The sequence below is a fragment of the Manis pentadactyla genome, chromosome 2 (assembly GCF_030020395.1).
Source record: "Manis pentadactyla isolate mManPen7 chromosome 2, mManPen7.hap1, whole genome shotgun sequence".
In the NCBI taxonomy this organism is placed as follows: Eukaryota; Metazoa; Chordata; class Mammalia; order Pholidota; family Manidae; genus Manis; species Manis pentadactyla.
In genome coordinates this window covers 128,539,739-128,567,731 of record NC_080020.1, presented here as the reverse complement: position 1 = coordinate 128,567,731, position 27,993 = coordinate 128,539,739, and the positions used below count along the sequence as shown (strand labels likewise).

Here is a 27,993-nt window from a genome sequence, read left to right as displayed (position 1 = left end):
CCCCTATGTTTATCGCAGCACTATTTACAATAGCCAAGAAATGGAAGCAACCTAAGTGTCCATCAGTAGATGAATGGATAAAAAAGATGTGGTACATATACACAACGGAGTATTATTCAGCCATAAGAAGAAAACAAATCCTACCATTTGCAACAACATGGATGGAGCTAGAGGGTATTATGCTCAGTGAAATAAGCCAGGCGGAGAAAGACAAGTACCAAATGATTTCACTCATCTGTGTAGCAAGAACAAAGCAAAAACTGAAGGAACAAAATAGCAGCAGACTCACAGAACCCAAGAATGAACTAACAGTTGCCAAAGTGAAAGGGACAGGGTGGAGAGGGTGGGAAGGGAGGGAGAAGGGGAATAAGGAGCATTGGTATTAGCACACATAATGCAGGGGAGGGCGGCATGGGGAAGGATACAGAGAAGACAAGTAGTGATTCTATAGCATCTAACTAGGCTGATGGACAGTGACTGTAATGGGGTATGTGGTGGGGATTTGATAATGGGGGGAATCTAATAACTACAATGTTGCTCAAGTAATTGTATATTAATGATACCAAAGTAAAAAAAAAAAGAGAAAGACTCACTCAAAAAAAACCTCACACAGGGTCCAGAATCAACTGAAATAACAGAAATTTTAAAAACATTTTCCATCCTTTTATTCCACAACATTTCTTGGATTACGAGGCCACTTACAAAATCAGTTTTCTTGTAAGCACATACTTGACTTCTTTTAAATGCTTAAAAAGATGGCTTACTTGAAATATAGGCAGGAAAAAAAATCACTTTCTTGGTCTTACATAGCCTTTTTCCCCCTGAAAATGCTTTGCGGAACAGTAAGAAGAGTAAAAATTAGCTTCCTAATTTTATGTTTAGAGAAACTGAGGTGGTCTTTTGGGGATGTTATGTGACTTTGACATTGTGTCCTAGGGCCATGGTATTACATCAGAACCAGAACTCATATATATTTCTGACATTTAATCCTAATTTAAATGCTGCAGTGGAAATGGAGAAGTAAAGCACAAAAATATAGCCTGAGACTTTTCCAACTTCATCGTGATTCAAAAGACCTATGACATCAGCAGTGCAGTAAGGGTTTTCAAAATAATTTCCTGTTATAACTGACATAGCTGGAAGAGTGAGGAGAACTACATCAACTTAAATGATAAACAGAAAAGGAACACATTTAAATCTATTTTCTTAAATGTAGATTTGCTCCTTGCCTCAAGTCAGCATGCTGGCCTTTGCCACTTTTTAAAAAGAAAGTCACACTTGCTTCAAATCTAAGAATGAGACCCTCAAAAATGTTGAGAGTGTTTGCCAATTGCAAAACCTTACCAAAGTTTCTTTTCCTATCCTAATAGTCGCTGAAGTAGGGAGGGGCATTTTTTTTTTAAATCACTTCTGAAGATTCTTAGAGGTAAGAAAAAAGCAAAGATGTTTTAGAATAAAAATATAAGCACTGCTTTAAACCTGGATTAACCTTCCAAAAGCAACCCTGAACTTCTGCAGCCCTGCTTTATGGTAGCAGATCAAAATGCATGACCAGTGTATGATATTCCCATTGTATGGCTCTCACCATTTTCTACAGTAAGAAAGCAAAACATTTTTCTTCAGCTCCTCTATAATTTAAAAAAGTCTATGCATCACCTTTGAAATGCCTCTCATTCTCATACTCAGTAAGGTATATATAGTCCGCCACCATACCTGACCAATCTCACAGTGTTTATTGTTACTATATTTTAAAACCAGCAACAGGATTATATATAATGCACCTCCCCCCAAAAATAAAAACCCTTAACTTCCCTGTTTGTTTGAATTATGAATATCATTTTTGCATTGCGCAAATTTGTGATCATATATATTTTTGAACAAACACTACTGAAGTACATATATGGTGGTTGTTACTGCCCATAGAGAGCTGGTATGTCTCCTCCATAGTGCTGGTAACACATTTTTTTACCCTATCAACCTTCCCCTCCCAAGCTGCTATTTATAGTTCATATTTCATTCCAGCTTTATTGTTCATACCATCAACTCTTTATCTTCTTATAAGCTTGTCCAGTGACTTGTAACACATTCTTTAATTACTTGGATTCTTTAACTTCTTGTTTTCCCCTCAGTGAAAAAGTTGAAATGACCTTTAAACGTTTTGACATCATGGTAGGAATATTTTTTAAGTGAAGAAACATACACGTGAAAAAAAAAAAGAATCCTGGTAACAAGTTTATAAATATGTGACTGTATTTTTCTTCCTGTCCAGAAACTCGCATTGAATAGAATTCAGGTATATTCCTCTGAAACCCACACAGTTCATAGATCTAACACCAGGTGTCCATTTGTACCAAAATGGGCAAGATAATGAAGGCACAGCCTCACTTTGTATCAATAAAGGATAAAGAACACAGTCATGAGACACTAATGACATATAAGCCCAGTCAGTCACATAAAGTCCTCAGGAACTCCTCTCCCTTTAACATTTGGCAAAATTCAGTCTAGATATTTTAATACCTCAGAAAGAAAAAATAAATAATAGATGCTACATTAAAATGTCAGATTACCTATAATTAGTCTTTAGAAATAGAAGGAATGGGATAAAATGAAGGGAGGGGACCACAGATTTCCTATATTCCTGGATCATCCTTCCTTTCTGAGGGTCTCAGATGTCTCTGTGCATCTGCAGAAATGCCAGCTGTACCTGATGATTGAAGAGATTGTTGGTAGTTGCTGACATGGTCCCTCAACACTATTAAAAGTTTGTATCACAAAAACAAGTTAGCTTGATTTCTGCTCTTTAGTCCTTTGTTAAAAATGTAAGTCAAATTTGGTTATTTAAAGGTGATCTAAAAAGTTAAAAGGAAAAATATATTCTACCTTCCCAACGAGAAACAGATTACATATTTAGATTCATTGCAAATAAATATACTTTAAAGCTAAGCAAGTTTCTCTTTAGGAGAGTCTGTACAGACTACAAAAACACTTATGGTTTCTCTACTGCTGATGACAATGTCACTCATAGAACATACCAGGATCTAGTTTCACAATTTTAAGAGACTTTTCCATGACATAATATGAAAGATAAAGAAAGATTTAACCTCGCTCTGAGCAGGCAGAATAGGTCTGCACTCAAAACATGCCTATTATAAATATATGACCAGTGAACAACAAATCACAGTCCAAACCCTGTTTACATCAAAACCACTGTCTGTGTGATATATAATTACTTGCTTTCTATGGGCTAATACCACCCACTGCAAGACTAGAGCTGGCAGTCAATGGAGCATGCCATTTACAAGCCTAAGTCTATAACTGCAGAAACAACATGGAAATGTATCAGCCTATCCGAAGTTGTTACATATATTTAAGTATTTTTTTCCAGGAAATTAATTTTGATAGCATTTCCCAAGTCCTCCAAATAAAAATACCTTGATAATTATTCTTTTTACATCAAATCTACCAAAATTTTTCATTATTTCCAAGTATTAGGAACAAATGGGCTGATACAGCATGTGTTCACAATAAATTGTTAATATATCAGTGAGTTACAATAAACTTTTGCATGCTTGAGAAATTGTCAAGAAAAAATAAATATTTTAGGAGGATCTCAAAAATTTGGTGTTTTCTTTTTGCTTTAAAAACTTATAATATTCACCTCTGACAATACAGTATGTATATGTGTGTGTATTTATATATATATATATAAAGTATGTGCATATATATATATATATAAAGTTCATGTCCATGCTTATTACATAAAAATAACTATCAGAAATGTCAGTCTATCAGTATGAGCTGATATATATCCAATTAATTCACTGCAGAAGGGAAAAGTAAGACAAAAAACTAATCAGTAAAGCTCACAGTTCAAAAATTTTTTTTCTTTTTCCTTTTTTTTTTTTTTTTTTTGCTTGTTTGAAATTTTTTGGTAGTTTATCTCTGCTCTGTTGTGCAAGTTGATTCTCAAACTAATGGCCTCCGAGCAGATTTGAAAGGAAGCCTGAAGACTTCTTAATTGGCTGGGCTTCTGATTCCTGGTCTTGTGAAAGTCCCAATTCACTCTCAATTTGATCGAGCTCTGATTGGTCAAGTAGTTCAAAGTCATCACCTTCTTCGGTGTCTGTGTCCTCTCCTGGGCTGGGCGTGGCCTGGGAAAGAGCCGGCTGGACACTCTCTAACTGGTCTTTGATGGCAGCGGTCACTGCGGCTGTGATGACGTTCCCAGCCAGGTTGCTCATCAAGTGAAAGGTTTGGTCACTGCTCAGAGGAAGAGTGAGACCAGCTGCTGACTGCCTCTCTCTGCCCGGTCTGAGAGCACCGTCCAGCTGATCCTTTTTTCTCTTGAGCTCAGGGGGCAAGCCAAGGCTTAATTCATCTTCATCATTTGTTCCCATGCCATTTTCTAGAGATGGAAAATCTGAAAGGTCTCGAGAGAAAACTTCCTCACTAGGTCGGTCAAGATCTGTGAGATGTACAACAGAGAAGTTCATGCTTAAAAGCACCATCATGAATTTGAAATAAAAGAGTTGCTAAAAGATACCAGATTTTAATACAAACCCGCTGGGCAAACTTAACATTCACCTGGCTCCTGGTTCAACTTAAAGCAACTTAATCACATAGTGGACCCCTCCCAAAACCAGGACACAAGTGTGTACAAATGCTACAGGTACCCTCTACACGGTCCTCAGTTCTCCTCATAAGCACAAAGCAGCGTATGAAATGACAATATTCAACTTATCTAACGTTAACTTGAGGCTTTGAGTGAGCTTAAATGTTCACCATTACAAAAATTTCACCCTGCTCCTGGGGAGGGAATTAGCTTAAGCCAGTGTGGATACCTATGATCACAAACTAAACTGTTTTCCATGCAGGTTTTCATGAACCCTGGTAGGGCAATAGTAACTATTATCCAGACTTCGCATTTCTATTCATGGAGCTCTATTTGAGTATCTGTAACCTGTGTTTGTGTAAAGCAACGTATTCAAAGAAGCGATTGCTCCTTTTATTCCATATTCAACCTAGGGGCTTATGGAGACATTTGGTTTTCCATAAATAAAGCTGAAATCGACCATACCATTTTAACCAGACTTGTGTCTTGAATATATAGGAACACTTTAGATTTGGGACATTTGAGAGCAATGTCAGCTTAGTAGTCAGGCAGTGAATTTAATGAAAGGCTTTAATGTAGTTGGATTCTTGTGCCCCTTTTGTTGTGTAAATCTGAGATAGGATGCTCAAGAACAAAGTGTTTGCTATCCAGGTTTTGTAGATACTTAGAGCTTGTTGAGCTTCAGTGGACTTCAGTGATCCTCTTGTTGTAATACACTTTAGGGGTGAGGAAATTGAGGTCCACATAAATTATGTCACCTGTTCAAGGTCATAGAGTTAGATAATGACAAAGGCACAACTACACTTGGGTCTCCCAATCTCCAACCTGTCTTCTTCCAAACACTGCATGGCCACCTTCCTTCCACTTTAAAAAGAAAGTGGGTTCATGCTTGTAAAATTATATAATTTATTCATAATCCTCCTTTATAATCTTATATTTTCAGTATATGGCTAAGATGACTTAAAATAATCTAATGATATTAGTAAAAGTTAATTTACTGCATAAGAGTTGTCTCTCAATTTGTTAAGTTCTATTTAACCTGATTATAAATAACAAGAAAGCTTTTCTTTTCTTTTTTCTAAACTAAATTTGAAGAAAAACATGAGAAACCTTGGAGTCAGCTTTGGATTCAAGGGAGCCTACTCTCCATGCATTAGTCCTTTTTAATGAGGACTCACCCCGGTTATATGGGATTAGCTTCTCTCTTCCCCTCCTCCCATTATTGCTATAAACAATGCCACCAGACATTTCAGAAGTTAATTTTTTTCACTATCAATTATTTACTTGTTTTCAAAATAAAGACAGATTTGGACATTGATTGGTTTAGGTTTTTTTTTCTCATACTCTTTAAAAGATAATAGCTTTTGAGATATAATTCATTAACATAAAATTTACTCTTATAAAGTATGCAATTCAGTGATTTTTAATATATCCACAAAGCTGTACAAGCATCACCACTGTCTAATTCTAGAACCTTTCCATCACTACTGAAAGAAACTCATACTAATTGATAGTCACTCCCCATTCCCTCTTGCCCCAGCCCTTTGAAGCCACTAATCTCTACTTTTCAGTTACATGGATTTGCCTATTCCAGACATTTCATATAAAGGGAGCTCCACAACATGTGGGCTTGTGTGTCTGGTTTCTTTCACTTAGCTTAACATTTTCAAGGTTCATCATTGTTGTAGCAAGTCGGTAATTTATTATTACAGCCAAGTGATACTCATTGTGTAAATACACCATGTTTTGTTTATTCATTCAGGAGTTGACAGAGTAAAATAGATTTGCATGCACTCCTAATAAAAGAAACGAGAGTATCTGGAAATGTGATCATACCATCAGAAGTGTCTGTCTGTGGAGTGTATCCTTCCGAAAGGTTGAAGGTCCCATTGTCAGTCCAGGAGACCTCAGATACGTCTGTGTCAGACACAGATAACTCTTTGGCAGCAACCGTGAGGCTAATCTGTGTTAATATAAATACCATGGGCACATTTTAAATGTCTGAGGGCAATATTTTGAAAACTCCATACTAACACCAAAAATGTCCGAACAGTAAAAACCACGAGTTTTTTTACTTTCAAAATTGTTCAGTCATCTTACAGAAATAGGAGTCTATTAGGAAACTCATTCAGCTTTAGTGCATATAAATAAATTTAGTTAGACCACACAAGAACACATTGAAAAGTAAACAAACAAAATACCTTAGGACAAAGAGCTGAAAAGTCTAATTCACTGTCATCTTTGTGACTTTTGTCTTTATCTGCGTCTGTTGAGAAAAAAATTTAGAAGCTTTCAGTTTCTTGGATGGCTTAAGCATAGTATATTTTATTCATTATTCAGTTCTGTCCTTACCCCACAGTCCTTATATTCTCCAATGCTTCCATATGATTAAACTTTTGCACATAACAAGCTCCACATATTTGCAAATGTTTGACTTCTAAGAGAAATGGTCTATATCAGTGGTTCTCATTGTACAGTCCCTGAACCAGTAGCATCAACATGGCTGACAGGAACTTTTTAGAGCTGTAAATTCTCAAGCCCTACCCTAGATGAATGGGATCAGAAAATCTGGAGTAATGCCCAGCAGTGTATGCTTTAAAAATTTCTCCAGGTGATTCTGAACTTGCTTGAGAATCTATAAAGTGATAGGCCAAGTTAAAAAGTGAAAAATGATTACATTTGTTTTTCCTCTATTTTCTTCTCTTTCCCCTGTTTTGTTCAATCCCCTCTTATATGACTCCCACACTTTTAGCCCTACCTGTGTCATTTTTTTATTTGCAATAGTCCACCCCCAAAATAAAACAATTTTAACAAAGTAAATCATAAATAGCAAATACAGAATTGTGGAATCCATTTCTCCATCCCTTGACAATTTGGATTAAAAAGTCGATTTCATGTTGGTTGAAATGGTTGAAAAAGGAATAAAAGCCTAAATAGTAAATGGCTATGTTACTTTGGGGGGTTTAGCTTCTGTTATGAAACAATATGTAGTAAAAGGCTAAAAAGCACCTGGAATGTGTTAAAAGTGATTTCATAATAAATAGCCAGCTGATGTCTCATTTCATGTGTGGAATCTAAGATTCAAACTTTACCTACCAGATCTTTCACGTTTCTTCTGATTAATATATTCTCCAATTCCAAAATCTAGTTTCAGCAGAACTGACTTGATTTTGCTGTATATTTTTTGTCCTATATCATTACACTTAAACAGTGGACACAAAAATGCACACAGCACTGAAATACAAGAAGGAAGAGGGTGTAGGTAAGATGACCTTTCTTTCTAAAGGTTACATCTTGGTACTTCACAAAAATATTTCAGTTACTTTACTGACAAGTAGTTTTCTCTTGGGGAAATGCCTCTGTGAAGTAAGTTTATAATTTCTATTTTCCCTGTGAATGAAAATGAAAACATTTTCTCTTAAACACACACACCATGCTTATAGTCATTGTTTTCAAAGACTTGCAATTAAATCAACTCCATTCCTTCAATTCTTCCAGCCTCAAAAGTTACAGAGATTACATACTTTCCAGACAACAGTCCTGTATTAAAATCTCAACTCTGCTTATTGTTAAATAGCCATTTCACCATAGAAAACTTATTATTATCTATTAGCCCCTTATCAGTAATATTGGGATAATACCATTACCTCTTGGAGTTTTGTGAAGAAAAAATGAGATAAGCACAAACCATCTGAATAATGCCTTGCCCATACTAGAGTCTCCTTCCCCATTTCTCTTCCCCTTTACCTCCTAAACAAGGTAGATCAAGGGCTGATATTCTGTATGAGTTCTGGTTGGGAGAACGGATTTGAGCTCCAACCTTCTGTCATTTGTGTTATGCATTAAGGATTCAAAAAGAAATAAGATTGACACAGTGAATATATTATGTTCTTTAATGTTTATTTCTTTGTGGTTGTTAGGAAATGTACCCATTTACCTTTTAAACAGGAGTTGCAAACTCAAATATCTCTAGAAGCCAAGGAGGTGTACATACATTTTAAAAGTTGGGGTAAGAAATATAGGGAAGTATGAGGGTCATTTAAGTGGAGGGTGCCTGACCCATGTAAAGGTGGCAGTCCCAGATCTTCATTTTTTTCTTTTTTACAGCATTTTTTAAGTTATAGTTGATATGCAATAAATTGCACATATTTAAATTGTACAATTTACTAAATTTTGACATTTGCATACAAGAAACCAATCACCACAAACAAGATAGTCAGTGTATCACCCCCAAAACTTTCCTCATGTTTCTATTAATCCTTTTCTCCTGCCTTTCCCTAATCCCACCCACCTCATCCCCAGGCAAACACTTAATATGCTTTGTCACAAAAGATTAGTTTGAATATATATAAATGGAATCATACAATATATATTCTTTTTTACCTGGCTTGTCCCACTCAACCTAATTATTTTGAGATTTAGCCAGATTGTTGCATATATCAAATTTTTAGTGCTGCATAGTAATCCATTGTGTGGATCTACCACCATTTGTTTACCCATACATCTGTTGATGGACACATGGATTGTGTACCATTTTTGGCTACTATAAATAAATTTACTATGAACATTCATGTACAAGTCTTTGTGTAGACATTTTCTCTTGGGTAAAATACCTAGATGTGGAATGGCTGGGTCATATAGTAGTTTTTAAGAAACTGCCAAATTATTATGCAAAGAGGTTGTACCATTCTACTTACCCACTAACAGATTGTGAGTATACCAGTTGCTCCATATCCTTGCTAATACTTGATAGGGTCAGTATTTTTAATTTTAGTCATTCTGGTAATGGTATCTCATTATATTTTTAACTATGTTTTTGAGCCTCAGAACATGTATATGAGAAAAGATTATCAGTGGGGGTGGGGAGTATAGCTCATTTATAGTTTTACTGACATGATTTAAAATAAAATTAATCACTTATAACTGTGCCTTATAGCTAGTTTTCCAATTTTTAAATACAAACAAGTCTCTAGGAAAAGGATAAACTTTGTACATTGGGAAATTAAAGAATAACCAACTTGCTTTATAGTTTAGAACTAATTCCTCCTTTTCCAAACAATCATAGGTCTTCTTGACCATTAAATGATTCCATATGCATCACATAAATTAGCCAAATGTTCTATAATACTTACACAGTAGATAGCTGAGTATAACCCCGGGAATGTAACTTCCCAGGATTGTAAAAAATGTGCACACACTGCAGACCAGGAGACAAAACTAGAAATAACAGAAATAACGTGTGACAGTTATGCATAACACTAAGACATTTTAGAGCACAGGATGCTCACACAAATTTATCTATATGCAATCTATCCTGTTACAGCAAATGTCTTTCAAACAGTGTTCTTTTGCACTTAGATCTGACTAATAATGACTGCTGTGTTCAACCAGCTTTAAGTAACTATTTAACACTTAGTAATAATCATTCTGAGGATCCAGAAGCTAATTTTCGGCACACAGAATGTCTCATATTAATCATGCCTGTCGTGACATTACTGCTAGATTGAAAAGAACTGAAGGATAATGTGTCCCTAGAAATTTGTTTTACTCAGGATCACTTTCAGAAAATAATGCAGTCTGGTAATAAAAGCTGCAAGTTCAAACCACTTCTATAAGACCCATCAAAATTCATAAACACAGTAAAACATTCACAGAAATTAGAGGCATTTACAGGAATGTAATGGTAATTCACACCGTGATAAGCTGCTGGGATAGATCTGCTGGCCATTACTATCCTCTTCCTTATCATACCCATCCCTCAAATTGATCCCACTCCTAAGTTACCTAGAAACCAACTGTGAATAAAATGAAGTTCCTAATGAATTGTGATTATTATCCCTTTCTCTGTCAGTTGTGGCCAAAATAGTCTTGGCTGTTTAAAGAAATTTTAAGCATCAAGACAGAAAAGTTCTCCCATAAATTCTCCCTTGTTTTTCACAGTCTAGTCTTAAAAATAAACTATATTCTTTTACCTTATCTTTAAATTATGTTTTTACATAATACAGATAGGCAAAGAAAATTCACTAAGGGATTTAAAAGGACACCTAAGGAAAGGATACATAACTCTGGTAAATAACTGATTAAGAGAAACAGCTGAGGGGGTGACTACAATTCAGATTAACTTTGATTTCTTATTCTTTGGCACAAGGCTAATTAACCAGTCAAATGGAGAATAGATGAATTTGTGGAACAAAATTAAGAGCTGTTTCTGAAACAGCAGGAGTCCTTTAAGAATATGTAAGTCTACTTAGAATAAAATGGAAGAGGAAAGACCGTAAAAGTTGAAAGAACAAATAGGTCTACAAAAGCAGTACTATACATCCAGAATTCAGTTTTGCAAAGGGATTTCATACTGTCCACTAAATTTGTAGCATCATCTTAAGCTTGATTGACGGGTATGTCAATGCAATCCAGTGCAGAAGTTTCAGGTTCAGAATTTTCCAAAAATGTGTTTCATTATTCCAGTAAAGTAGGCATAAAAAATGCAACTCCTCCTCTCTCCACCATGTGGATATCTATTAGAAAAATCACCTTCAGTGATTTTTTAAAAATCCATCTACATACAGTGTTGCCACTTCAATATACTCAAAACGTGTCCAAGCACAGTTCTATACTCATTACTATTGAAGAGCTTGTCTGTGCATGGCACAATGAGAGGGACTTTCAATGCCAACATTTCTGGCCTCTTTCTTCCAGCTACAGATGGACATTCAAGAAACATGACTGGAACACTGGAAGGGAGAGAGTCTGGCAATGGTTCTATACTTTGCCATTGCTAAAGATCACAGTGGAAGCTGCCTCTACATGTAAAAACACTACAAATGTGTGTGCTCTTCACGCAATCCTTTTTGAATTACTTTGGACTCTTCTCCTCATGGGTTTTCATTCTAATTGGAAAACTACTCATTCCATTTATATAATCACTATGAATATTTTTTGCCAAAGGTTTCTTTTCTTAAATAAATCATACAAGAATCTCCATATTTTAGACTGAAAGGGAGACCCATCTCATCCTCTGACTTCAGAACCAGCCTAAATAATATAAACTGAAATTCTTAGTAAGACTTTTTTTCCTCCTCGATCTGGCTTACAAGACTATCAATACTCATTTTAGTTAATAAACTAGATAAATATGCACAAAATAGGAAAGGAACCCAGTTTCAAAACACAAAGTTGAGAGTTTTCTAGTGCCAACACATTAACATTTCTGAACCTTGCTAACATCGGTATATTATATGCAGAATTAGAGAATTATAAGCTGATAGAATAGGTTAATTCATTTGTTTCCAAGTTAACTGCACATTTTCAAGCATACACAGTAATTCTCCTGTAGTGGAAAACTTGCCTTGCCAGGGCTCTGCTGTTTAAAAAGAGACATTTCCTGGAGAAATATGCTGAAATTCATCCATGATTCTGTAATACAGTGGCTGAGCCTGGGTCTTTCATCTGGTTTGGAATTGATGACTTCCCAGCTGAAAAGAGAAAAAGAAAAAATTTTAACTGAACTTTGGATGATTCTTTCAATGTTCATTGCCTCAGCAAATGTTTATTGAGTACCTACCACTGGAAACACTCTCTGGAAAAGCCCTGTGAATTCAGAGGGGGAAAAGCCAAATAACTGTCTTCCAAAGCTCACATGCCAAGAGAAGAGATCCAAGCCAGACAACTAGCTGCACAGTCTTCCAATCACAACAAAGAGAAAGCTGAAGGGCAAGCGTAGGGTGGCAGCGTTGGGACATCTTCTCTGAAGAAGTCACCTTTATACTAAAATCTGAATCAGCAGTAGTTTCCCATTAGGACTTGGAAGAGCTCCAAACAGAACAATATACAGCAGATGCAGAAAGGACCTAAAAGCACTATTCTATCGTACCCCAGGTGTGGTTCCAGCAGAGTGAACCAGAAGAACAACACTGTATGAAGCTGAGAAGGGAGGAAGGAACCTAATCTATACAGGGCTTTGTAGGACATGTTAGAAAAGTTTTAAACCTTTAAAGGTAGGGAAGCCACAGTACTTTCAGAGAAACTTTGGCCTTAATCCTGTAATTGTCATCATCGCCATCAACACCAACAATCCATTTTCAACTTATCAACTCAATGAAAGATTGTTAAATTCAACAGGATCTCACAATATCCCACATTTTTCTAGAGTATCTTTTCCTGAACATCATAGAATGTGCTGAATGTGATGCAGGGGCTAGGCATGTGCTATGTGTCCCTGTCCTTATTTTTCCACAGTATCCCGAGTTAAAAACTAGTCATAATCACTCTAGGAAGAAGACACAAGGCATTGCCTAAGATATGCAAACACAAGACATTGCCTAAAATTACAATGACATCGCAGGTTCAAATCCTGCTCTTTCAATCCTAACTCATCATGAAAACATATCAGGTCAAACAAGCTCTATTCAGGGCCCCCGCCTTTATTCATTTAGTAGAATTATCAGTCCCATGATGTTAAAGACATTACCACAGAGCTAAGGATATGGCAATAAACTAAATAAGGGTTTCTAGTAGAGACAAAGACACTTAGTGAACTATCATCTGAGCTATGGCTGCATGGGTCTCAGGGTGAGACTGACCTCTGGATTCAACCCCAGTAGCCATGAGACAAATCAAAGCTACTTTGGCCCTTAGATGCTCAACTATACAGAAATTGTGTACATATAGATTCTGGTTTTTTAAATATACTGTGAACAGTAAGGCAATTTGTGAATTAAATAATTAGAATTCCCTTTTAAGTATACATTTTAAATTATATTTAAATAAGGCAATAGTATTTAAAAAAAGCAAAACCAAAAAGTATCTCATTTTCCTTCCTCTTTGTTCTATTGGCCTCAACTAATGCTCTGCCAGAGAGTCAACGAGCTACTCTGTCCAAGCTGATGCTACTCTACTAGGCAGATACTTGCCATTTGATTTCCTGCCTGTCATAAGAAATGGACTTGTAGGGATAGTTAGCTGTCAGGGAGTGGTCATGTATGTATCCACTAACCCTACCCACTCTTGAATTACTGAGCAAGCCTCTTTTCACTGGAGACCAAATTAGTGCTAGGTTTGCATACCTTATGAATGATTCCAGATCTATTAAAAGAAACACTAAGTGCATGACTAGGAAGCCACTATCTCTAACAAAATCTTGCCAATATGTCTCCTTAGTGGGAAAAGATTTTGTACAGTAAAGCAAAAAACTTCAATGGCAAAGGAAATAATCAGGTTATTAAATTGTGGCCTCCTTTCTCAGAACAACACAGACTTGCTACAACCTGGCAAGTCTAGGACAGGCTAGGCTACTGCTCAGTTAATGGGACCATAAAGCTGACATGAGTCAGATTTTAATTTCTGCTTTCTATATCTATTGAGTGGTATTTAAGGATTTGGTTGAACGGTTTAGCAAATATAGTTCTACCAAAATCAATAAAAAACATAATGGAATGAACTGATTATCATTCTTTTAATGATTCAAGTGGAATAAATGAACGTTTCATATTTTGAAACAAATATAAGCTATACTTCCATTCCATAGATAATGAACAAATAAAGTGAGTTGTGTTCAAGCAATGAAAGAAGAAATAGCAGTGGAAATGAATGAACTCAAGCTCCATGAGTGTATATGAACCTCAGAATACTGAGAAAAAAAATAACAGAATACATACAGCATTTCATTTAAACAGAGCTCAAATCATGCTAAGCTAACAGATTAGTTAAGCAAGGAAGTGATAAAAATACAAGATTCAGGAAAGGGGTCCCCTAAGGCCAGGGAGGGGTGTGGGTACATAGGGGAAGTGACCTGACTTGAGCAAGGCACTGCTTATCAAGTACTGGTCATATTCTATTTCTTAACTTAGGAGATGAAAACTGACTTATTATTGTTCTTAAAGCTACACATATATATGCATATTTATCATAGATAGCTCTTATTTACTATTTTTTTGAATAAATGATACTTTATATAAAAGTCGGAACCTTGTTCTTATACTATCTTTAGAATTCATGTCTCAGAGGTGACACATTTGTATACATATTTCACTACTCTAGGAAGCAAATGCCCTAAAATTGGAAAGGAGTCTAGTCTAAATTATCTAAATTATCTCCAAAGAGATGACGTTATGGCAAAGTCTTCATGTAACTTAAGGTGCTTAATACATATCACAATGAAATAACTAAAAACTCTGTTTTGCATTTTAGGATCTGACCTGTTTTCATAGTGGGCTTTAAGTGGAGAAGAAGAAACCCCAGTATCCAAGCATCCATTACCTCACTCCTTTATTCATAAAAAGTTATCAAGTTCCCCTTTTGTGTCCTATGTTATACTTGGTGTGTTAGTATTGTTATTTCCAACCAACAAAAAGGACACAGAAGGGAACCGTGCTACAGGTATTCAGTTTTTGTTGGTTCTGAAGTTAATACAGGTATGACCCCCACCCCCACCCCCACCCCCACACACAGAGTTGCTCCATATGGGACTCTAGGTTTTCCTAGAGAGCCTTGTCTGGAAAACACATAACCAGAGAAAGGATCTCCTGTGAGTACTGGACGATGCTTGGGAAACAGTTCTTTTACACGGTGTGCGGCTGTCTTCCCGCCATCTTGGGTGCTGATCAACTGGCAGTGTAAAGGTCCAAGTATCATAAAAGGAGGCTCAAAAATAGTTTGCTGCTTTACCAAGTTCTTAACCAAAGAATATACATTTATAAATGAAGCCCATCCAAGGGAGAAAGTTAGTTACCAGTTGCTTCAGTGTAATATTCCAGGGCAGAGAATATGCCTTTACGGTGAAGTTCTTGGTCCTTCCTTCCTGCCTCCCTCCCTCCCTCCCTTCCTCTTTCCTGTCCCCTTTCTTTCCTCCTTGCACCTCTTTCTTCCGCTCACGCCTCCACCAAGGAGTGAATCTGCTGCGTACTCCAGCCACGAGATGAGGACCACTATCCCCAACTTCCTGCATTCCCAGTGAATCCAGTTCCGGTGGTTTCAAGTGGGAAGGCACAATTCCCAGGACCTCATGGCCTGCTGTCTTTCAAATGGGCTTTGCCCAAGGACCTGCAGCTTTGCCTTCCGAGAAAAGGTACAAGACTAACTTGCTGGCTGATTGCATTTAGTTACCCTTTCCTTCTTAACAAATACTAACAGACAGATTCTTGACAAAGGACTTCCTGCATGATCAAGGCGAGCAATGACTCATCCAAGAACCCAAAGTCAGAGCAAAGTGCTTTCTCAGCTGCTGAAGAATTTATGGTTTCATCTGCCTGTAAAACTCTAAGGGAATAAAAATCAGAAAGATGGCTCCTCTTACAAGCAGCTCACCTTACCACAGAAGGGAGCTCTGGCTTCCTGGTGGCATTTGAAGCCATCTCTTCTTTCTGCCTTCACGTCCCTATTAGAATACAACTAAGTACATACATTTGTTGTTCAGGCCATCCTTTAGGTCCTCCCAGACTGAATGTGTGGGGACCCCCGGGGCACTGTGTGAACAGCAGCCATCAGGCCTGACTCCAGAGATTCACATCCCTAGATGGAGCAGACTTGGGGTGGGGGGGCAGAAATCTGCATTTTGAAGAACTTCCCAGGTGATTCTGAGGTAGGTTTTTTTTTTTTAAGGTATCATTGATATACAATCTTATGATGGTTTCACATGAGCAACATTGTGGTTATAACTTTCACCCATATTACCAAGTAACCCCACACCCCACTGCAGTCACTGTCTCTCTGCAGTGCTCAGCACAGCTTTAAGATGCTATAGAGTCACTACTTGTCTTCTCTGTGCTATACGGAGGCAGGTGTTTCTTGCCCTAAGAGAAATTCCCCATAAGAATTCACTACATAGAATTCTCATTTGAAAAGTAAAGACAGAAATTTTGTGCCTCTTTATCCCTTTCACCTATATCACCCACCCACCCTAACCCTCCCCTACAGTAACCACCCGCACTTCTCAGTATTGATGAGTCTATTATTTTGTTCATTTCGTTTTGTTTTGTTTTCAGATTCTATATACAAGTGAAATTATATTGTAACTACACTAGTTGGAGTGAGCATTTAATAATGTAGGTAACTGTGGAATCACTATGTCCCGTATACTTGAAACCAATACATTACTGTAAATCAACTACACTTCAATAAAAGTAATTAAAGACAAGTGGAATTTGCTTCAGGCAAGATGATATATTAGGGACCCAGTTTGCCCTCCCATCAAAGCAACTGAAAACAGAAAAAATAAGCAAAATGTATGAAACAATGTTTTTTATGACCCTGGACATCATGCAAAGAAAAATGCCAATCTGGTTAAGTCAGTCCTGTGATTGGCCAGCACAGGGGGCATGGGGGGCAACCGGGTGCATCCTGGCAATGGCCTGAGTCCAGACTGAAGAGCAAAGGAGCTACAGTGGGCAGAACAGAGGGGAGAGAGTGGAGTCTGCAGAGGGAACGCTGACTGTCTGCAGGGGTCCCCAGGGCTTCTGCTGAGGGCATGTGTGTGAGGAACCCAGAGGCAGAAACGAGCCATCAGCCTGAGGCTCGCACAGCCCCGAAGGACGCCTGGTGCCACCGACCAGACTGCAAAACCTCAAAATTCACCTCGGTGTAGTTCTCACAAGGGCCTTGCCTCAGCAGCGGAGAGTAGTTAGTCCTCAACTAAATGCTGTTCTCGTCCTAATAAGTCTTAAAAGCAAGGCTTACAAGGACCAAATGATTCTAAGTAACTGAACTGTGTCATTTGTATGAATACCGACTGGTGAGTTTTGTTACGAACCAAATAACTTACACAAACTGGGATCTGAATGATTTTTTTTTCCTTTCATACCTAGCTTTCAAATTACTGTGAACTTTTTTTCTTTGAAAAATACATTTATCAAAAGCAATGTTGGAAGTTTACATTAGAAGTCAAATCTGTGTCTTGCACAGTTTCGTGGCCACTTAGGGAGCCGAAGGCGCTCAGTTTCAGAAATGCAGCACGCAGTCCTCTCCATTAGGGGGCTCTGTAAGACTAAGAAGTGTATATGTTTGTGCTGTTTTTAAAAATAGACTGTGATTCTGTAAGACACACCATGTGCGAGCAGCCTGGTTCATCTATCTCACCCAGTGTCTTTGAGCACTAGAAAAAATAATGCTGAAACCAATGAATCTTGACAGAGAATAAACCTCTCCCAGTATCACTTCCCTTCCGTTCAATAAATATACACTGAGCACAGCTGACGGTCGGTCACCATTCTTGGCTCCAGGGATTTGGAGGTGACTAAGCCCCCACCAGTAGGTGAAAGCTAACATGTGACCCCAAAATGATCTCACACATGCTCACTCGTGATTCATGAAACTCACCTGTATAAAATGACACTTAACTGAACCTAAGGCTATTGGGGGAAGAAAAGAATTTTAAAACAAAGTTGGGGACTGGATCTGCGAGGATAATCTGTAAAGAATACAATACCATCTTTTCATTATTGTGCATTTTATAAGCTAATAAATCTTTTTGGCATACGCTAGGGAACATAAGTCAAAAAGTTATTTTATAGCTGTTACATTTAAAAGTAAAAAATTAGATTTTTTAAAACATCAAAACTCAAATCTTCTACATATTTCTTGGGCTTTAGATTTGAAGAGATGATTACCAACAAGAAACAGCAACCTGGAGGGGGCAGAGAGGATGGGGGTGGGAGGCTTCACACGGGGGTGTGTAGGGTGGGGAGAGAGCACTGAACCATCTGCTGTGGGCTCCAGGCTCTGCCAGGCCCACGAGGTAAGGCCCTGGCAAAGCCACCCATGGACACCCCCTTTGTGGCAGTCAGTTCCCTTTTGGCCTGAAGCTGGCTTCAGTTTGGTTTCTGGTATTTACAACACTAAATAAAATACTACTGCTTTCAGTGGGAGCAATGGAGAGCTGTAGATTTTAAATTATGAGGTAGAAACAACTACTTAAAAAGAGTTATGGAATAAGATTACACAGAGTTAAGTATGACAGTTTTATTTAGGTAACAATTTTTTTTTTTGAAATGGAATGACACAAATAGGGTGAAGAATTCAAGTCAAGGCAGTTGGTCAACAATTCAAGTAAAGGGGGTCATAGGCAGCATGAAATAAGAAGGAAAGCTGACACCAAGGGCCAGGCACTGTTTTATATGCTGTAAACTTACTCTCTCAGTCAATCCCTAGAGCCAAGTTCTGCATAAGGCGCTACTTCATACGCCTGTCTTACAGATGAGGAAACTGACGCCCATATACATGATCAATCTTGCTCAAGGTCACAGAACTAATACCCAATGGAATACGGCTGTAATAAATGGAACTGAGAACGTTCACAAAGAGCGCTGAGACACGGGGAGAACGCTGCCCGGTCTGGAACACTGGGATCACGTCGGACGCGAGTTGGAGAGGGCAGCGCAGCATAACCTGGGCAGCATGAGGGGATCCCTACATGCCAAACTACAGGAAGATAAATATCTAAAAAGCCACTTTGGCTCCTAGGTGAAAGCAACTAAGGACCAAGGCGTTTCGGTTCCTATTTTCTCCCTCCATTCCTTCAGCTGTTGCTAAGCCAGGATTCCATACCACGAGACAGTGATACTGAGCACAGTGGCACTGCTGAGAGCTCCTGCGCCAGACGCTGTGCTGAGCGCCGTATCCGTTTCCTCACCAGATCCTCTCCGCCTGAGCCCTCATCCCATCTCCTTCAGTACAACACCCTGCAAGGTAGGGACTGGACTTATCTCCAGTTTAACCTATGAGAAAACAGGCTGAGAAGGGAGTGAACCTGGCTAGGCTTGCCGCTGACATTTTGTCATTTTCTTTTGTAGCAACGATCAATTGTAGTTCATTTATGTTTGTAATGTTGACTCTCCATGAGACTGCAAAATTCCATGAAGGAATCTGAGGACATAGCTCTGTCTTCAACAGCTAACAGAGCTTGGTATGTATGAGACACATCAAATATTGAATGAATTAATGAATATATGGCTATCAAACATAGAAAAAAATACCAAAATGGTTATTTAGCAACACCATGTGTGATTTTTTACTCATTTATCTGAATGTTTCTATACATCACCTATCAGCATTAACGATCATGGATTCACACACACACACACACACACACACACACACACATATATATATATATACAATTATGCAAAATAATAGACAAAAAGTCCCCAGAATTTGGAAGCCAACACTGCCTTCAAAATTAGGTAATTAGGAAATATGCTTTATTTCCTTCAAAAATTTCCTGAACTGGGAAGTACTTTGTGTGGAATTCCTTCTGGCAAAACTTGGGTCGAAATGCTTGACTTCTCCCTGGGGATGCCTGAGTCCACAGGCACTCTCTGCAGACGTCACTCTCACATGACCCACAGGAGCATATGTGATACCCACAGAGAACAGGGCTGGGACTGTAAAGCTGAGTGGGCCCGAATGTGAACACTGGCGAATAACCAACTTTCACATAGAGAAAAATGAGTACCTTTTTTGTTTTTGTTGGTTAACTTCAGTTCACTGCAGAGTATGTTCAGGTATTCTTGTTTCCTCTCAAACACCCATGCTCACACACCCGTGCCACCCCTACAGCTTCCCACACACACACCACCCCACACACCACCTTTGCAGTCATTTTTTAGGTTTTCCATATCCCTAAGAACTCAAATTGCAATAATCATTTCCAAAGATGGTTAGGATTCTGTCATACTACCTCCAAAGAATAAACATTACTTCACACTTGATTTTATAGAAACTGGAAATTGAAGCCAAAGAGTATTTTTCAGCAAGTTAACAATGTCAACATCCCATATTGACAAACTCTTTAAAAAGGTATCTGTAATAACCTAAGTTGTCACCTAGCAACAGTGACAAGCAGCTGCTCCAACCATCCCACCTATAAATACGCCTTGGCCTGGAGTCCTCACAGCCTCTCATTCTGGCTAGTGACTAATGGTCTCATGCTCTCTGTTGGTGGTGAACATCTGTTGATGTTAATTCCTGTCGAATTTTTCTTAGAAAGGTCAGTCAGTATCCCATTACAGATTTTAACATTTCTTAGTGCAATGTGTTAGAATTTTTTTTAAATCCTGGGGATACATATGTTCCTCCACATGTATGTGTGTTTATGTGTGAGTGTGTGTAGGCAACATAAAAACAGGGACATGTTTCTCTGCACGAACACCCACAGAATTAGAACCACGACAAAGTAAATAAGATGTGTCAATGGGAGGATTAAATAAGCAAACACAAGATTAAAAAATTACAGAGCACTCAACTTGAACTCCTCGCTTCTTAGGCCCATTAGCCACCTGAGCAACTCCTTCTCCCACAGCCAGGGACCAGGAGGTGCCCCCTGTGGGCTGGCTTTTTCTGCCCTGAGACGCTGAGCCTCCCCCTCCTCAGGGCAACTTGATGTTATATTTGCGCCTCTCTCTCTTTTTATATCTAGCTTCAAGACGAATCAGCTATCAGTTACTTTGTGAAATTGTCCTTTCCCCCTCCCTCTCTGTGCACTGTCTGTTCCCTGAGTGCAGAGATCAATTATCCAATCCACTGAGATGATTTGGAAGGCTGGCACTCAGCCGCCATCAGGAACTTCTCATGTAATTCTGGTTTCTACAGATGCCAGTTAGAAGTCATTTTCCAGCGTTTTCAATTTTGTTGACTTCTCAACAACCAGATTTTCATAAGCCCAGAGCATGAACAATTTAAATTCCTTTACTATCTCAGAACAAGCAACTACTTGAGACACGCAGGAGATAAACACCCTTTCATCTGTGAATGCCAAGAGTTGCTTCAGTCGCTGTCTCTGAGGGAAGAAAAGGCTTCTACTTTATCCCTGAGGGACAGATAATATCTGAGCAAGAAATGTTCTTGAAGGAACACAGAAATTGTCATCAGGAAGCAAGTCTGCTGATTTTGATATACGCCTTTCTTTGTCTTTTGCTGGGATCCACAATTTCCAATGAAGTGCAAATACAGGATTTACTGTAGTTGGAGTAAAAAGGAAATGTCTTCTCCCTGATTTTTTCACCCTTGTCTAGTTATATGAAACCTAAACTTCTGCAACAACACTCAAGAATTTGTGCAAACATTAATGAAAGTGAAAATAGTTTCATTAACAGTATATATAATTACTGATTTTGTTTGAGCCATCGCACTGAGTCTGTATAGGTATATACAACCCAAACAGACTGAATGATGGAGTTCCTCCCAAGGTCTTTTATTATGAAGATCAATTAAGATTAATTTTTTTGGAAATGTGTCAGTCTTTGTGATAAAGGGGTTGCCAAGGAGTATGGCAAACTTGGAGTGACTACCACTCATTGAGATATTTATTCAAGATGCTGGACTGTTAAGTTATAGGCCACTTTACCATCCCCGTCCTTTGAAAAGTACACCTCATATTTATCTTTATATACAAGCCAGCCACTGAATGACATCAGTGCCTTTTAAAGGAACACACCCAGGAGGATCAATCTTATCAGTCATGGAAAATACGAGAACCTCATTGTCACTGGCCTCCCTCAAAAGCAGATTTTAAGAATAAGCTACTGTGTGAATACTACACGTATTAGTGGTACATGGGTACAATGCAAAACTCAACAAAAGCATGTAAGGAAGATGGACATAGTGGGAGTGTGGAGGGCACCTGGTGGAGGTTACCTTCCCAAAGTGATGTCAGAAATCTGGAAAGATCTTTTAAAAGGCAAAGGGATGTGTGAGAGAAAAGCTAGAAATGGTGACTGGCAGGGAACCTTTTGCCTAGCAAGAGTGTGCAGTGGGTAATGCCCTGGGGTGAGGACAGATTCCAAGAGAAGTTCGATTTCCTACTCATAGTTTCTTTAGGGAAATAAAGTTGTAAAAATTAATTCATGCATCCTGTCCATGTAATGTTTCCCACCCTCTCTCATACACATGGAATAGCAATAGGAATTTGGCAAATCATGAACTGAAATAACCCTTTAGTGTATTTCTAGTTACCATGCTAATAGTCATTGTATATTTTACATATAAAGATTTAAAGAAGTCCCAAGAAGTTACTTAAATAGTTTCTCCTACACTTGATTCTATTCACATTATTAATTTGCTCAGGAAACCTAATTTTTAAAAACTAATATTCCCCTGTGAAATGTAGTTCAGTCCAAATAAGTGGGGTTTGAATTATCTAGGCTGAACTTTATTATGTCAGTGAGATGCCTGCCCATCTAGTCCATCCTCCTGCATTTTTACCTACTGTAGAGATCTCTGTGCACAGAGTTCAAGGTTCTGTCCATGGTGTTCAGGAGAATCTAATGGCTGCCACAAGTGCTTTATGTGCAGGTAAACCGCCCAGCCAGAGTATTAGAGATCACGCGCTTGCCCGATAGTCTAGCCATTTCTGGAAAGCCATCTTCACTACATCAGGTATCACAGGAAACTGATGCATCAGTTCACACCTACCACAGATCCTTCAGCACAATGTAATACCTATACCCCTTACTCCTCTCACTCACTCCAGCTCACTGTTTACTGCATTTTCCAGTCAGTAAAATCTTAAATGCTTTCCTGTTTGTTACACACAGAGTTTATTATTATCCCATCTTCTGCTTGTACTCTATAATTCAGTTACATGAAATGGATTCAATAAGATCCTCTAGTAAGGTGAAATAGCTCTGTGGTCCACCTTAGTCACTACTTTTCCTGCGTGAGAACCACCCAGAACCAAAGGATAGAATTACCATGAAATAACACGTAACTGGGCCTAGACATTGCAAGGATTGTCTCACACTGCTAAGTAGATCGATTGAGTGTGTGAAACATTCTGTCCTGACCTGGTTGGGTGCTCATAACCCTAGGTGAGAGCCACAAAGGTAATGAGCGCTCAGGGAATTGACCACAGCCCAAATGGAACCAATGAAGCCAGACAGCCAAAGAAAATCACCTGTTATTAATGAACAGCACAATGACTATTTTAAACAAACATGCAAAGGAACACAGAGACATACGTATCTCCTTTCATCATTGTCTTGGAAGCTCTTTTATGCCTTAGAGTAATATTTTGATCAGAACTGAATCTATCATGCGCATTCTTCTCCCTCTGTTTTTTCCCTCTAGCTCATGTTATCATAATACATTTTTAAGAAATGGAAAAAATGGCTCATCCAAACGCTGGGTTCTAGAAAAGCTGATTGTTTTTAAAGACAGAGGTATGCCATTGCTTCTCTTGTCATAAACAAAAGCCTTGTGCCTTCTAATCTATGTCATCTGTAACAAAACTATCCAGATCCCACATGGCTTGGGTGATCCCTCTACACATCACAGCCAATAGAGACCTTGGTATATGATTAGGGTCACTTAAAAAATTAACCTTATTTTGAATATACAGCCGGAGAAGCCAGGAATGAATCAACTCTGTGAAATCTGTTGTGAATCAACTCTTTGGAATCGTAAGAGCAAATGATATTAATGTTCTTTTAACAAATTATGCTAAAGAACATGGGAATACAATAATACAAAGATCAGTGACACAGCAACCACAGAGGTCTGTGGGAGGCCATCTAGAGGTCTAACTAAACCACAGGAGGAACTCAGGTCTCTTTGAGTCTATGAAATAATGAGCTGGGCCAGACTGGATATTAGTGCTTTTTGGAGCATGGCCCACTTTGAAATATGTCAGGAAATCAGAGAGTCCATGGATACTGGGCTGAGTACTTGGTGGATTGGATGATCAACACCACCTTCTGCTCAAGGATTTTAAAATCCAGAAAGTATCTACCCATTCACATATTTCCTTGAAAAGCTGAATTCAGGAAAACTCTGAATAAGACCGCTACTTCTATGAAATAAACACTTACTTTGTCATATAAAGAGTAGATTTAGAAATTCACATTAACTTGAGAGGAATATTTAAAGCTGGCAATATCCCTTAAGCATCCCTGTTGATGTTCATGGAAAAGAGAATCTTAGACAGTAGCTGTCAGTGATACATCAAGAACTAATGTCATAGTGTCAGATCTCAGGTTAAGAGGGGTTCCCAGCAAACAGACCTAATGACCTGAGAAAGACCCAGTCTACTCCCATTTTCTGAGGCTGTGAAGATATTAAAATGTAAAATGTCAAACCCAGGTTATGCCAATGTTTGTGGTCCTGTAATAGTGAAACTTAAAGCTCTATCAGGAGTTGTGTCATTCCTTTACAATGGAGTGCAGATTTCTAGGCCCCTGGTGACTCCGAGGCCACAGGGGGTGCTCTGCAAGCCTGCCTTCTGCAGGCTTAGCCAGCCTGATCCAGGACCATGGCCTATGTGCTGCACCCTTCGCTAGTTTCTTATCTTTATTTTGCCAAGTCAGTAAAACATACAACTAGAATTCTGTGTTAAGTCCAAGCAGAGACCTATAACTTTATTGGAAACATGGAGCTGGAGGTTTCAGCGATAGGGGTTAGAACGTAAAGGTAAATTTACCAAAATCAGTTGGCTCTGCTAAATGTCACAGCCTAATTACCTGGGAATACTGAAATCTTCTTTCTCAGGTTTTCACATGGGGTTTGAAAGGGCTTATCATATCTTACCTTACGTATTGCAAACAGTGGTTACTTCTAAGATGCTTTTCAGTATTAGGTAACTTCCCCTATCCCTTATCTAGGATGGCACAGATTATCTATTAATTCCAAATCATATTAACAAGAAATGAAGATGACTATTCTTTGACTGAGGAAATAACCTGAATGCTGATGGGACCCACAAACCAAGCCATACACCTGCAGGGCGATCAAACTTGATCCAACAAACATCAACTCATATGTGCTGAGGCGTTCTAAAACTGCCAAAAGAGTTAGGAACAAAGACTGGTCTTCTTACACAAAACACACCCCCATGATGCTCCATGATTTTCTACTTTCATTTATTTAAAGAGGAGGAATTTAAAGACAAGTCAAACAACTCACTTAGAGGATCCCATTCTACATTTTATAACCATCTGCCACTGATCTTTTTAGTTAGTTGTCACTTTTTTTAAAAAGCAGTATTTATTAGCAACTTTCCCTCACTGACTCCAATGCTCAACTGGGTTTTCACAGAGGCAAACAGCTGTATGTGTTCAGATATAAGTTCACCTATTGTACCAAATATCAAAGTGACAGTGGTCTGAACAAGAGAGCACAGTGGTTCAGGGCTGAGATGGAATCTTCATAATGTTGAAGACCAAGGCTCTTTCTGTCTTGATGCTCAGGTCCTCTGACCATCACACTTCAACTCCATGATCCAAGATAGTTACTGCAGCTCCTGCCACCCCATACACATTACAGCCAGCAGGAAGGAGAAAGGGGAAGCAGAGGGCACTTCCTTTCTCTTTAAAGTCATGGCCTGCAAGCTGCATGGCCAGTGGCTGGAATGTAGGTACATGGCCATGCCTGGATGTGGCAGACCCTAGGATATGTAATTCAATTACTGGTTGTCATCATCCCACTGAAACTTGGGATTCTATTACAGAGGAAAGGAAATAAGGTATTTGGGAACAATCAGCAGAATCCCCCACAATCCTCCTTTTGATTTCTTATTTCATCAGCTCACAAAATTTAATTAAAATTACGCAATTACAATACCAACAACAATGGGCATTGAGAGGTTTGAGAAACACACTGACTTGGTAGGAACACAACTCAAATGGTAGCAGTTATATACTAGAGAAGGGGTGGACAAACATTTTCTGTAAAGGGCTAGATAGCAAATACTTTTGGCTTTGTTGGCCATATGACCTCTGTACTCAACTGTCACTATAGCATGAGGGCAGCCACAGATAATATGCAAATGGATGTGTTTCAATACAATTTGATTTACAATAAAAGGCTGCAGAGTGTATTTGGCTTCTGGGCTATACTAGTCTGCTAGGTTCAGGGTGTCATGGGCTCCAGCCAGGTGGTCACACAGCAATGAGGAAGGGCACTGATTAACCCAGCAGCTGACTAGGGACCACTCAAAGAGCTTCTGCTGTAAGAACACCTCCCATGTATTAGGCATGTACCGAGTGCCAAGAACTACACTGGGAGCTTTGTTATATATTATCTCTAATCCTCACAACGATATGCCTGGGTGGGTAAGTGCCCCCATTTGCCAGATGAGAAAGCAGACACAGCCAAAAAGTAGCACCACCAGGATCAGAACCCAGGTCTTTCCAGCTCCAATTCACCAGCCTCCCAGGCTTGATCTAGTGGTGGGATGAAAGAATAGTCCTACCACAAACAATAAATGAAGTATAAGCACGCAATTTCTTGTCATAGTGCTGGTGGGGCCGTCATATGCCAGATTTGACTTGTAAAGTGTTACAAGGAGAAAGGGTTCCTTCTGATTTTAAAATAGGCCTTGCCCTGTAATGGGGTATGTGGTGGGGACTTGATAATAGGGGAATTTAGTAACCACAATGTTGCTCATGTAAGTGTATATTAATGATACCAAAATAAATAAATAAATAAATAAATAGGCCTTGACCTAGAAGTTTACCCAGGTTTTAGCAGAGACATCTAACCTTCAGATTTTTCCTGGGTAAAGTTGCTAAGGTCTCAAGCCTTAGAATATTAGTAACTAATGGAGGGGAAAAAGTCAAGGTGTCATCTATATCACTAAGAACTTTGAGGGTCTTTTAAGGTTTATCTAAACAAAGATTATTCCCCCCACCTCTGTGCACCTCAAGTCTTGCCGTGGCACAGCGCACTTCACCCACATAACTGCTTTGCCCTCCCAAACATTGCTCTTCCCTCCCACTATAATTTGTCATAACACTCTTTCCAGAACCTTCCTGACAAGGACTCACAATCCTTATCAGAGTTCCAGGCACCAGTTTAGAGAAGTTGGCATGAGAGAATGAAGCCATTTGCCAACAACTCCTCAACACTTGCCCTATGGAGCCCAAAAGCTTCCCATTTTTCCCCTCTGCTGTGCCCAAAAAAGGGATTATCAGTTAACTTCATTTATTGTCAATGCCAGTGTCTGTTGTGTCTTAGTTTACTTAGCAAATCTCTTCTTGTGTCAGCAAGCGAGTGGATGAAGTCTAGACTTATAATTTATCTATGTGTGCATTCCTTTTAAAACGGAATCTACATCTCTAAGTCTTAGCACAAACAAATATGCTTCTAAAAGGAAGTTTTCAAAATATTTCACAATGGAGAATCTATGACTATTTAGAATTCATGTTCAGTTTAGTTACTTTGGAAGGCAACTTATCTGCCACTTATGTTAACAAGCTTCTCCAGAAACATTTTGTTAACATGTTAGAAAAGAGACCCGGGTGTTTGTAAACATACATATGCCACATTATTTGTAATTCCTGCACAGAAAGAGCTCTAAGAAGTGGACACTAGTAATTTCCAAAAAAAAACAAGCACATCTGTAATCCCGTCACCCTATCTAAAAGGGAGGTTTATAGGTACACTTTCTACAGGCATAATTT

General features: G+C 38.6%; 1 protein-coding gene across 2 annotated transcripts in view; it reads right to left on the bottom strand.

Moving 5' to 3' along the window:
• Positions 1-622: 622 nt before the first annotated feature.
• Positions 623-27,993, bottom strand: part of RETREG1 (reticulophagy regulator 1) — a 135,204-nt gene continuing 107,833 nt past the window's right edge. For both annotated transcript variants that reach the window (XM_036896741.2, XM_036896742.2), the window contains 6 exons: positions 11,958-12,084; positions 9,745-9,829; positions 7,709-7,846; positions 6,814-6,878; positions 6,449-6,575; positions 623-4,465 (listed from right to left, as the gene is read on the bottom strand). In XM_036896741.2, coding sequence (XP_036752636.2) covers positions 3,972-4,465; positions 6,449-6,575; positions 6,814-6,878; positions 7,709-7,846; positions 9,745-9,829; positions 11,958-12,084 — 1,036 coding nt within the window. In that variant the 3' untranslated portion in view covers positions 623-3,971. The remainder of the gene's footprint in view (positions 4,466-6,448; positions 6,576-6,813; positions 6,879-7,708; positions 7,847-9,744; positions 9,830-11,957; positions 12,085-27,993) is intronic.